General features: G+C 42.4%; 1 protein-coding gene across 2 annotated transcripts in view; it reads right to left on the minus strand.

Moving 5' to 3' along the window:
* LOC117346601 (E3 ubiquitin-protein ligase TRIM39-like) overlaps positions 1 to 12,763 on the minus strand; it is a 30,558-nt gene that overhangs the window by 12,176 nt on the left and 5,619 nt on the right. The window contains exons 2-4 of one of the 2 annotated variants that reach the window (XM_033916433.1): positions 10,582 to 10,677; positions 6,732 to 6,959; positions 2,000 to 2,022 (exon numbers count right to left, since the gene is read on the minus strand). In XM_033916433.1, the coding sequence (XP_033772324.1) occupies positions 2,000 to 2,022; positions 6,732 to 6,959; positions 10,582 to 10,677 (347 nt within the window). The remainder of the gene's footprint in view (positions 1 to 1,999; positions 2,023 to 6,731; positions 6,960 to 10,581; positions 10,678 to 12,763) is intronic. The other variant, XM_033916434.1, reaches the window with a different exon arrangement.

The following is a 12,763-nucleotide window of genomic DNA, read 5'->3' on the forward strand; positions in this document are numbered from 1 at the left end:
GCAGAGACCTTATACTAGGTCTATGGCATTTACACACTTAAATTACAGAGTGGAAATGAGGGTTCTGCCTATGTCCCACTCATGATCCTGCTCTGTAAACGACCTCCACCCCCCTTACATTTAAATGGTAAGCTTGTGAATTTTATTTATAGAATCCCACTAAATGTTTGGGTTCATAGACAAAACCGCGGAAGAGAAAGGCGCGCGCCGACAACTGAGCTCAAGACAGAGGCGCGCGCCGAAGAAAATGACAGTTTTTAGGGGCTCCGATGGGGGGTTTTGTTGGGGAACCCCCCCACTTTACTTAATAAAGATCGCGGCGGTGTTGTGGGTGGTTTGGGGGGTTGTAACCCCCCTCATTATACTGTAAACTTAACTTTTTCCCAGTTTTTAGGGAAAAAGTGAAGTTTTCAGTAAAATGTGGGGGGTTACAACCTCCCAAACCCCCCACAACGCCCCCATAACGCGGCGCGATCTGTATAAAGTAAAGTGGGGGGGGGGTTCCCCCCACACACACCCCCGTAGGAGCCCATGAAAACAGTTATTTTCTTCTGCGCACGCTTCCACGCTGCGCTCAGTTGTCGGCGCGTAACTTTGTCTACCACGGTTTTGACCTAACACCAAATGTTTGACTGTGGCAGATGAAATTTAATGTGGACAAATGCAAAGTGATGCACATTGGGAAGAATAACCTGACTCACAGTTACTGGATGCTAGGGTCCACCTTGGGGATTAGCACCCTAAAAAAGGATCTGGGTATCATAGTAGACAATACAATGAAATCTTCCGCCCAATGTATGGCGGCGGCGGCCAAGAAAACAAACAGGATGCTAGTAAAAAAGGGACGGTTAACAAGACTACGAATGTCATAATGCACCTGTATTGCTCCATGGTGCGACCTCATTTGGAATATTGCGTTCAGTTCTGGTCTCCTTACCTCAAGAAAGATATTGGGGTGCTAGAAAAGATTCAAAGAAGAGCGACCAAGATGGTAAATGGGACGGATCTCCTCTCGTATGAGGAGAGACTAAAACGGTTAGGGCTCTTCAGCTCGGAAAAGAGACGGTTGAGGGGAGATATGATTGAAGTCTACAAAATCCTGAGTGGAGTAGAACAGGTACAAGTGGATCGATTTTTCACTGCGTCAAAAATTACAGAGACTAGGGGACACTCGATGAAGTTACAGGGAAATACTTTTAAAACTAACAGGAGGAAATTTTTTTTCACTCAGAGAATAGCTAAGCTCTGGAACGCGCTGCCATAGAATGTTGGTAACGTAGCTGGTTTTAAGAAAGGTTTGGACAAGTTACTGGAGGAAAAGTCCATCGTCTGCTATTGACAAAGACATGGGGGAAGCCACTGCTTACCCTGGATCGGTAGCATGGAATATTGCTACTCCTTGGGTTCTGGCCAGGTACTAGTGACCTGAGAAGGGGCTACTGGGCTTGATGGACCATTGGGCTGACCCAGTAAGTCTATTCTTATATTCTTATATGTGTTCATTTACACACAGGGATAAAAGTACTCTGTGGATTAAAGCACTTAAATTTAGACGACCTGTTATAGAATCAGGGGTTTATGTCTATTCCCTATAAGTGTTTGTTTTTCTAATAGTATGATAATGTGCAGAACTCCTTAAGCTATGTGCTGTATGCTTTCCCCACTTGCTGAATTTCTTATATGATAGCACCAAGGTGAGACTCAGCACAAAGAGTGCCCAGAGTGTGATATACCTGGCAGGTCTCTATCCCATCATCCTTCAGTCCCTGGAGATATGCAAGACCAACAATATTTCAGGGCTGCTATTTCATATATTCCGCCACAGCTTCTTGTGATCTTGGGCAAGTCACTGAACCCTCCATTGCATCAGGTATAAACTTAGATTCTGAGTCCTACTGTACCTGAATGAACACCCGCTTCAATAACTTCCAGGCTAACAGGCAGTTTGTAAGAATTTACAAATAAAATATATAAAAGTAAAGTCAGAACATAGTTGTACCTGCTCAGAGTGGCCTTCACATCCTAAAAAAGAAATGCAAACGCGATTGTTAGCTTGTATATTCTACAGATTATATAGCAGTCACTATAAACATATTCAGCACCAATATGTTGAAAAGGCTGCCATGTGTCTCGTATTACGCCAGTGTCGCTATGCTCACATTACTCCTCTCTCAAGTCGCTTCACTGGCTCCCTATCGATCTCTGCATAAAATTCAAACTCCTCTTACTGACATTCAAGTGTACCCACTCTGCAGCTCCTCGGTATTGAAGAGGCCTGAGTTGGTGCATACTACGCAGAAGCGTTAGCAGGGCGTGACAGAGACCTTCCTAGTCCTGATCAGAGGGTCTTATATACATGCAAACACATTTAAAACTTTGAAAAAGTCAGGATGATAAACACAAGACCAAGAAATCGATATAAAGCATAGGAAAAGGGGAATTCACTATTTGTGTAAGGTGTTAGGTGGGCAAGAATCATAGAGGAAATCAGGTAATGGGTAACACACTTCTAGAGGGATTAAGAACTCCATCTTGTATTAAGAACTCCATTTTGAGTTCTGTCTTTCTGTCTTCTTTGTTCTCTCTGCTTTTCTTTGTTCAGGTTTCCCGCTTCTAGCATCGTGGTTCTAATTCATACCAGATGTGCCTTAGGCTGGTTAAGAAGAGCATATTAGATTACGTATCCCAAACTGAGATATAACATGTATTAAATATGAATGACATATAATGTGTGTAGCTATGAATGTTTGGGGCCCCTGAATGAGTGATTATGTGTATGGATGTGTATTGAACAAAAGAATTGGTTTTGAAAAAACATATTATATATATTTGCAACCTAAAGAAATTTAAAGGAAGCCTGAGCACAACATCTGGAAATAATTAGAGTCAGAGACCTATAGCAGTCTCTAGCATAGAAAGGGGGAAAACAGCCCCTCCTTTTCCTCTAAGGTTGACCAGTTTTTTAGGTGTAACATGAAACTGTTAGTTGTTCAAAGCACAATATTAAATGGCAGTAATCTTCAAATCCAGTTATTCATACAATATCCATCAGTAGGTACTGGATTTGTAAAGTGTTAATGTATTTTTCTGATTCAAAAAGACGCCTCAGCCCCACCACTCCACCACTGTAGTAATTTTATACTGTGGGAAGCATGTTGTGGCGCTTCATCATTGGCTGTCAATTTGATTTCTTTTATACTCATTTAGTTTTTTCATTTTGTGCTGATAATAAATGTAATTTTTTAATAATAATAAATACGTGTAAAAAGCTGTTTAATACTTATCTCAGCCAAACCCGGGAGTCAGACCCGACATGTTTCGCACGAAAAGGTGCTTTATCAAGGGTCTCCCTGTGTAACAACAGAAAAGAAGCTGTACCATACAATTGTGCTTAGCCCTTTTCTTGAAAACTTTTAAATATATATTCGCCATAACACTTAACAATATAAAAACTTACCAAGGCTGCCGCTGTCATCCGACTCCAACTGAATTTTGAGCAAAGATGGCGGCGGCGGCCTTAGACCCGGAATTTAAATTCTCCCTCTCTTAATTTCATTGGTCCCGCCCCCTGCAGCTGATAGGCCCAGAAATTACATCACTGATCCCCACTCGATCTCGTTGTTTAACCCTTGCGGTGCAACAGTGTCTAACATAAATATGAACCTTTGCTCACTCTCATTTAATTTTACTTTGTCACCTCCCCCAGTATCAAAACCCTTCACTTTATCAATGACTCGCCATTTCAAATCGTTTATAGTATGTTTATATTTAAGCCAGTGCTCCGTCAAAGGTGCTTGCAGTATCTGATTAAGTATACGCGATTTGTGTTCCGTCAACCGCATCTTAATTTTTCTACTGGTGCGCCCGATGTATACAAGGTTGCAGGGGCAGATTATCGCATAAACTACCCCTTGAGTGTTACAATCAGTCTGAAACCTAGATTTTAAGGTCCGTTCTCTGCCTGGGACCTCCCATATATCTCCTACAATAGTGGAGGAGCACCATTGGCATTTCCCACATGTCCCATGGTGCCCCTCCATCTTTACCTCCCTAATCCCATATTTCTGAAAATTGCAATGTTGACCTATTGTAATACCCCTTGAATAAGCTATCAAAGGGCTATCAAGTTTTTATATTGTTAAGTGTTATGGCGAATATATATTTAAAAGTTTTCAAGAAAAGGGCTAAGCACAATTGTATGGTACAGCTTCTTTTCTGTTGTTACACAGGGAGACCCTTGATAAAGCACCTTTTCGTGCGAAACATGTTGGGTCTGACTCCCGGGTTTGGCTGAGATAAGTATTAAACAGCTTTTTACACGTATTTATTATTATTAAAAAATTACATTTATTATCAGCACAAAATGAAAAAACTAAATGAGTATAAAAGAAATCAAATTGACAGCCAATGATGAAGCGCCACAACATGCTTCCCACAGTATAAAATTACTACAGTGGTGGAGTGGTGGGGCTGAGGCATCTTTTTGAATCAGAAAAATACATTAACACTTTACAAATCCAGTACCTACTGATGGAAGTTGTTCAAAGCAGGCACCCTTTTTAACAAATGCAGATTCTCTTAATATACCTTTGTAAAAAGGATAAAAGGAATATTGGATATGTTATGTTAATGTATATTCAGAAAAGAATGTAAACAAAACAAATATGATTTCTGAAACTTTTAAACATGTAGAGGAATTTTCATTGTCTAATTTTCAAGACCACCTCTGTTTTTGATTGGCTGACAAGCCAATTATGTCAAACTGAACTGAAGGTATATATTGGGGAGCTTCGAAATATCGAGTTGAGTTCGTTATCAGAAGGCCAGCATTTTGGCAACTATAACGACCTCCCACTAACGCAACTAGCCTTTTGATGTCCATGATAGAAAAAATAAAAATAATAAAATTAAATATTTTGGTGAACCTTGCGTTATGCGTCATTTCCATGTTTTTGTTATTTTTCACACCTTGAGTGAAAGCTAGCAGCTTAATTGGCAGCTGCAGCTTTATGAGTGCGCTGGTGTCTCATGGTCCATGCTCAATATCTCTCCTATTACTCCTTATATTCCCCCCCCCCAGGACCTCTGTTTGTCAGATAAGTCTCTCCTGTCGGTACCCTTCTCCTCTGTTGCCAACTCCCGTCTCCATCCCTTCTACCTTGCTATGCTTGGAACAACCTGCCTGATTCAGTACACCTGGCTTCATCTATGGCAGTATTCAAATCCAGGCTAAAAGCCCACTTTTTTGAAGCTGCGTTTAAATCCTAATCATACATATCTGTTTGTCATTCCCTCTATAGTCTCCTACCCCTTCTGCCTCTTAAGCCCCCTCTAATTCCCTACATGAGCACTAGGTTCAGACTCCCTCTTTGTCCTGTATATCTGTCATAATTAGATTGTAAGCTCTCTCAAATAGGGACTGTCTCTTGCATGCCTAATGTTTTGTAACTGACCATATCCCTGCCCTTACACATGGTGGTGATCGTGATAAGAAACGTATGCAAAGTGAACAGAGATGGATACACCGTTTGAATTCTGTGGAGCCGTCTGGCTTGAACATCAACATCCAATGGTCTGCATTTTGGTGGCGTCTCTAGGATGTTTGTGACTGGTACATTTTGAGCGTTCGAGTTTAGCTTGGCATTTTAAATCAGCTCGTGGCCATTTAGGGATGTGGATCAAGGAAGAACAGTCCTGAGTGCATAGTTAACAATATCCTTTGTGCAGTGATTATAAGTTGACCTTTTGCCTTTTCAATCTTCAATGTTTTCATTTCAGATTTGTTGCTGCATGAAAAGTCGCAATGTGCGCAGCTGTCCAATTTTCATGAAGAAGCCTTTGGTGAAATGGAGATACTCCGTAGGGACATAAGGGACATGAAATAAGTGCTGTTTCTATTACTGTGCAGTTTAATATCAAGTATCGATTTTCAGAGGGTTTTTTGACCTTGGATTTTTCCTCCATATGAAGTATCCATTGAATTGATGCACAATTAGATAATAAGACAATTGGAGTCACATTGTTTCCACTTTAGGTGTGTATAATAATATATTTCTTTGTGGATTCTGCCCCCTTTATTTCTTAATATAGGTGTTTATTTACACTGCAGGTATTCTATAGACAGAATTACAGATCTCCTTGGTTTTGTTGGTGTTCAGGTGTGTCTGAGGGGAAGGGTGTGGATGGGCAGTGGTGTAACTAGGACTGAATGGGCCCCAAGTGAGCCCCTATAATGCCATATTTCTCCAGCTAATGGGGGGCCAGGAGAAGCACTCCAATTCCAGAGAATCGGGTAGGAGGTTATTGAATATTGAGGGGTATCTGGGTTAGAGTGGGTGATAGGATATTGGGGTGTGGGTCTGGGGATTCTGTATGTAAGGCAGGACACTATATGTAGGGTGTGTTGAGGGTACCTAGGACATTAAGAATATGTGGGGAATATTTGTTGTGGTGAGATGTCTGAGGTGTGGGAGTAGGGACTTGTGTATGTTGGGGTGCAGTATGAGTGTGTGTATTTAACGTGCTTCATGAGGGGTATCTGCAGTTCAACAGTAGGGGAGCCAGTGCAGTAGCATAACCAAATGGCAGATTTTGGGTGGATTTATTAGGAAAATGGGTGGGCAGGAATTAGATTCTCAGCTATCTTGCTCTCAGGTTTTTAACCGTAACCATTCCCCTCCTCACACACAAACACAACTTTAAAAAAGTATTACATATTTGGGCTGTCTCACCTTCAGTAACTCAGTTGCTGACTTCCGACTCTTCTCTATCTCCGAGATCAGTTTCTTGAGGGAGGAGCTTTGATCTTCTAGTTGGGTCACATTATCCCTGATCTTCCGCAGAATCTCCTTCTCTTCCTCTTCCAACCTTGAGAAAAGGATCCGCTGCTCCTCATTCAGAAACTGTTGCAACTTTTTAAACTCAAACTGGATTTTCTGTCTCTTGGTCTTTGTCTCACACTAATTCAACAGATCGGAGCAAAGAAAAGAAATATCAGAGACACTAAATAATTTTATTATATGTAAGAAAAGAGCCTCTATCTATAATATATAACACAGAGTAATGCAGTAACATAGTAAATGGCAGAAAAAGACCCGCACGGACCATCCAGTCTGCCCAACAAGGTTGCTGGAGCTGCATTCTCCAGTCTGTGCGGACCCCAGTCACCCATGCTTAAATCCATCATGCCAACCACATATAGGCAGCCAAACATCATGGAGATGATATGCGGTTATAGCCAAAATTCAAGTATTCCTGACAGTATTGAACTCACCAGTTAAGATAGAAGAGTCCCTTTCAAATTATATCCTTCAACAAAATATGGGACCCTTATACCACTTGGAGAACTCAACACATGGATTTTTAAATGCAATGGTGTTCCTGTCTGCTTTATTACCTCACACAAAGGCCACATACAGATGTTAACTAAACAAGAGGATAACACCACCCTAGTGGGACTCCAGATCCCAACTCCCTGTCCTTGGTGTTACAGGATTCCATGACCAACCTCTGTGATCTATGTCTCTGTTACAAACTAAATCTGAAACATGATACCCTACATTTCCCACCTTCATCAATCAGTGCACCGATAGCATGTGACCAACTGTACTGAATACTGCGAGCAAGTCAAGCATCATTAAGTCAACCAAAAATCTGGTCCAATATATGTCCAGCACAATATGTCAAATAAATAGAAACTCTATCCAATGTTACAGGGCTTCAACTTGAAACAAACATTTGCAAAAATGTAAATAATAAGAAAAATAAAACCAATGTACTAAAACACGGGGGAAAATTCTATAAATGGGGTGGCCTAAGGGATCTGGACAATCGGAGTCTTAGGCCACTTCTAATGCATCCCAGAATGCACTGGGAGAGAGGCCTAAGATTCTGGTTGGTGCATTGATTTTGAAAACTATATCCACGTTGATTGCCAATTGTTACAGACCCAGGACTAGGTGAGTGTCTTTTTAAGCTTTTATTTGCTCGATTTGATGTAATTTTTTTACTTTATATGAGCAAGTTGTTGATGTTCCAACTCACTGTTTTTAACGTTATTACACTGTGCATTTGTTTTAACATGGTTTTTACACTGTGCACTCATCTTATTTAGTTCATTTTAACTATGCCTGGTTTTAGTAGTACATTTTTTGACTCTAAGGCAGGGGTGTTCAACCTTTTAGCTTCCCTGGGCCGCATTGGCCGAAAAAAATGTTTCTGGGGCCGCGCAAATGCTGCAGCAAGACAGAGGAGGGAGCAGGCAAGACGGTAAACACCCAGGGGCAGCAGAGGACTCTATGCTCTCAATATTGATCCTAGGATGGATGGATAGGCAAATGGCTGGAGGAATTGACAAAATAGAACAGGAAAAAACATTATTTATAATGTCCAATGTGACACGGACAAGAGGACATGGACTGAAGCTAAGGGGGGACAAGTTCAGGACAAATATCAGGAAGTTCTGTTTCACGCAACGAGTGGTGGATACCTGGAATGCTCTCCCAGAGGAAGTTATTGCGGAATCCACCTTTCTAGGATTTAAGGGTAAGCTAGATGTACATCTCCTTATGAGTGGCATAAAGTGACATGGGTAAGAGTAAGCTAGATGCATTTCTCTTTCCGAGAAGCTTAGAGTGATATGAGGACTAAAACTACTGCTTTCACAATTGGCTCTCAGTTACCTGTTCTTAAATTTCATCATCGTCACTTGAAGGATGAATCCCCTTTGCTTGACCACTGCAGGTTCATAACTTACAGATGGCCTTGCCAGATAATGTGGTGCTGCAATCTATAAAAAGGTTGCCCACATTCATGTGCATGTGTGGATCGCCGGACTTGATGGACCTAAGGTCTGTTCCAGAGATGGCACTTCTTATGTTCTTATGTCACTGACTAATAGGTTGCACCTGTGGCAAGGATTTCCTCTTTCTTTCATGGGATGGGTCAGTTTGTTTAACATGCTTATTGTACCCTGCTAGGTATATGTGTCTCAAGTCCTTCCTCTTTACCTGACCCGCAAAGATGAACATAAACTTATTCGATTAGTCCAACGTTTTCTTTGGGTGGGTAAATGAGCTAGACTTCCTTATCATATTGCAGCTACCCCATTGTATAAAGGGGACTTATGCTTGTTGAATATTAGATTCTTGGCTATTGGCTGTGGAATGAGCCATATTAATGACTTCTTTCGGGGTACTTCTACCTTTGCTAATATCTCCCTGGAACTCACCTGTTTCATACTGTCCACTTTAGTGCCTATTTTCATTCTGCTCCTTCTCTTCGACCTGAATTATTACCTACCAAGTATGTAAATTTCATGGCATCCATGTGAGGGAATCACCCTTTTTGCCCATACGTTTCAATAGTAATTTCCCTCGGGGCGGATAGCTCTGTGTTTGTCCGATGGGAAGCAAAGGGGATTCTCTATCTGTTGCATCTGATATCTGAGGATGGGACAGTTAAGACATTTGCCCAACTTCAACAGGAATATGGTATCCCTCCTTCTGATGGCTTTGCATATATGCAGATTAGTCATTACCTTCACTCTTTAGAGTCCTCCAATCTTGATGCCCATCGACAGGAATTACTGTCTACTGCTTTCACAATAGGCTCTCAGTTACCTGTTCTTAAATTTCATCATTGTCACTTGAAGGATGAATCCCCTTTGCTTGACCACTGCAGATTGCGGGAAGCCTGGGTTCATGACTTACAGATGGCCTTGCCAGATGATGTGGTGCTGCAATCTATAAAAAGGTTGCCCACATTCTGTCAATACATCTCTTTTTGGGAGCAGCATTATAAATTGGTTTTGAGACTGTATATTTCTTCAAAGCGAACTTATCTTTCAGGATTTCGGGCGACTGCAGAGTGTCCTAAATGTAATTGTCCCGAGGCCGGTTTGGGCCATATGGTATGGTCTTGCCCACATATTCGGGCATTTTGGGAAATTATTTTCACTTTTGTGGAGTTCGTCTGGGCAATTACAATTCACCACTCCTCCTTGATTCTGTTTGATTCTCTCCCTCATTACCATCCTCGTCAGCGAGGAGCAAACACTTTCCTTAAATGGACAATGGTCATTGCATTGAAGTGCATCTTCATCAAGTGGCTGGAAGTGGATGGTCCTGACCTTTCCCTCTGGAGGACTCGATTGATCACCCTGTTGATGTGGGAGCATAGAGACTTTGCCTCGGTTCGAGCGTAGTTCTTTTAACTAGTGTGGGAGCCTTTATGGACCACTATGACTCTGTTAATCTCTTCCATATGTTTTTGTTAACTTGTATTGTATTTGATTCACTGTTCTTGATTTCTGGTATGTTTATATAATCCTGCTGCTGGAGTGAGGACTGGGCTGGAGGGGGGAGGGGGGGTTGGATGGTGTGGGGGGGTTGTTTGGTGGGGACTTGTTTGTCATTTCAAAACTTTGAGCTTTCGCTTATCAATGTGTATGTTTCTATATCTTTGCTGTGCTGAGCTCAATAAAAATTATTTGACAATAATTAATTATGGTGAAGCTATTGATATCTTGACAAGAATAATTGTTCTGCTGAAAGCACCTCAGAGGGAGAAAAAGATACATACCTTCAGCTTTTCAGCTTTTTTCTCTTCACTGGATTTAAATTCTAGAATCTCTCGTAGCTTCTTCCTTAAAGGATCTAGCTGGATTTCATATTTTTCCTGTGAACATTAGATATAGAACTTCTAAGTTACACATCTCTCAGATGCTCCTAGCCTATAAAGTTGAAACAGATCAGTGTGAATCTGAAAGAGGTGCTAGGGCAAACTAACTGAATAATAGCAAATCACTGGGACCTGATGGTATTGACCTCAGAATTCTAAGAGCACTCAAATACAATAAGAATACCTACTACTGGTAATTTGTAACCTATCCTTCAAGGAGTGACTCAAACATCAGTGCTGGGTAAAACAGGGCAAGATATTGTTAGAAACAAAATTACTGGTTTTATTTAAAAACCAAAACCAAACCCCAAACATGCTTTAATCAGGAGGAACCAATGTTAAGAATGGAAAGTTGTGGCTTACTAATCTAACAGAATGTTTTGAGGATGTGAATAAACCTGTAGATAAAGGAGACAACTGGATTTTCAGAAGACATTTCATAAAGAATGGCTGCCTTATCCTCTTCAGTTAACTGCTCTGAGCCTGAAAATTAGTTACAAGGAACCAGGACAATGAAGCCCTCAAGCGATAAGAACAGATATATAAACTGCCAGGTGAACAAGACTACATTACTGCTTGACCGCCCCTCTTTTTACCTCCAACATACTTTTCAGTCCGTGCCCTGCTATGCTCTCTATGCTTCCAGAGTCTCCACCCCTAAACTATGTATGTCTTTGCTCCACCTGATTGCCATCTGAACATGATAACATGTTAGCTTCACCTTGTACCTAGATACTAGTGCTGCCCGATTCATGATTCAAATCGATTCACCGATTCGAATCACGTGAATCAATTCGAATTGATTCAATTTTAAGAAAAATTGGCCTCCCGACTCTTCCCCCGTGCCTTCCTAAAGCAGGAGCAGCAGCACTGTCTCTTGCTGGCCATCCGCTGCCGCTCATGCTTAAGGAAGGAGGGTCAGTTGGTAGCCTTCATGTTCCCCCAGCTTCCCCACTCTTACCTTAAGCTAATAGGGCAGCCTGCAGAATCGCTGGTGCTGTAGTGATCCCTGCAGCTGCCCATCGTCCTCAGCGGCACGTTCTCTCTGCTACGGTCCCGCCCCTCCTCTGACGTCAGGGTCAGGATCGCAGCAGAGGAAACATGCCTCTGAGGACAACGGCAGCTGCAGGGATCTCTTTAGCACCGGCGACCCTGCAGGCTGCCGCATTAGCTTAAGGTAAAAGCGGGGAAGCTGGGGGAACATGCAGGCTTGCGGGCGGAGCAGGCCTTCGCAGCGGGGAACAGGCCTCCACGGCAGGGAGGCAGGCCTTCGAGGGGGGAGGGAGGAAGGGGTTGAGAGATGCCTGGCAGGCCTGTGCTGAGGGAGGAGGAGGAAGGGGTAAGAGAGTGTAAGAGAGGGGAGGGGAGATGCTAGACCTGGGGTGAAGTGAAGGGAAAGAGATACCAAACCAAAAAGAGGGGGAGGAAAACATAGGAGAGGTGCTGGAGAGAGGGAGAGAGAAATGCAAGACTATAAGGGGAAGAGTACAAGAGGGACAGATACTGCTCCAAAGTAGGTGGGCAGGGAACAGGATGGCAGGAGAGATAGCAGGAGAAAGCCTGAACCTGGGGAAGGGGACACAGGAGGTAAGGAAGAGAGAAAGAAGAAGCTGGATATGGGGAGAGATAAGATGCTGGGCATGGAGGGAGCATTGGAACAGGGACACAAGGGGGACACTACTGGAGAGGAGAATAGGGACAGATACACAGAAGAGAGAAGCTGGATGAAAGGGTAGTTGAGAAAAGGAGAGATGGTGGATCTGTGGACGGTGGGGTCTATTGCTGTAGCTGCGGGGGGGATGGAGATGAAAAAAAGGAAAGATGCCAGACCTCCAGGGGAGGAAAGGGAAACAGAAGGGGAGGACAGAGATGGAAGATGGATGATTAGCACAGAGAAAGAAGAAAGGAGAGCCTGATCAGAAGACAACCAGAGCCTGGGACCAACTTGATTTGAAAAATGACCAGACAACAAAAGGTAAGAAAAATAATTTTATTTTCTGTTTTGTGATTACAATATGTCAGATTTGAAATGTGTATCCTTCCATGTGGTGTTAGACCGCAAACGTGAGCTAGGATTTAACAG

The sequence above is a fragment of the Geotrypetes seraphini genome, chromosome 12 (genome assembly GCF_902459505.1).
Source record: "Geotrypetes seraphini chromosome 12, aGeoSer1.1, whole genome shotgun sequence".
Lineage (NCBI taxonomy): Eukaryota > Metazoa > Chordata > Amphibia > Gymnophiona > Dermophiidae > Geotrypetes > Geotrypetes seraphini.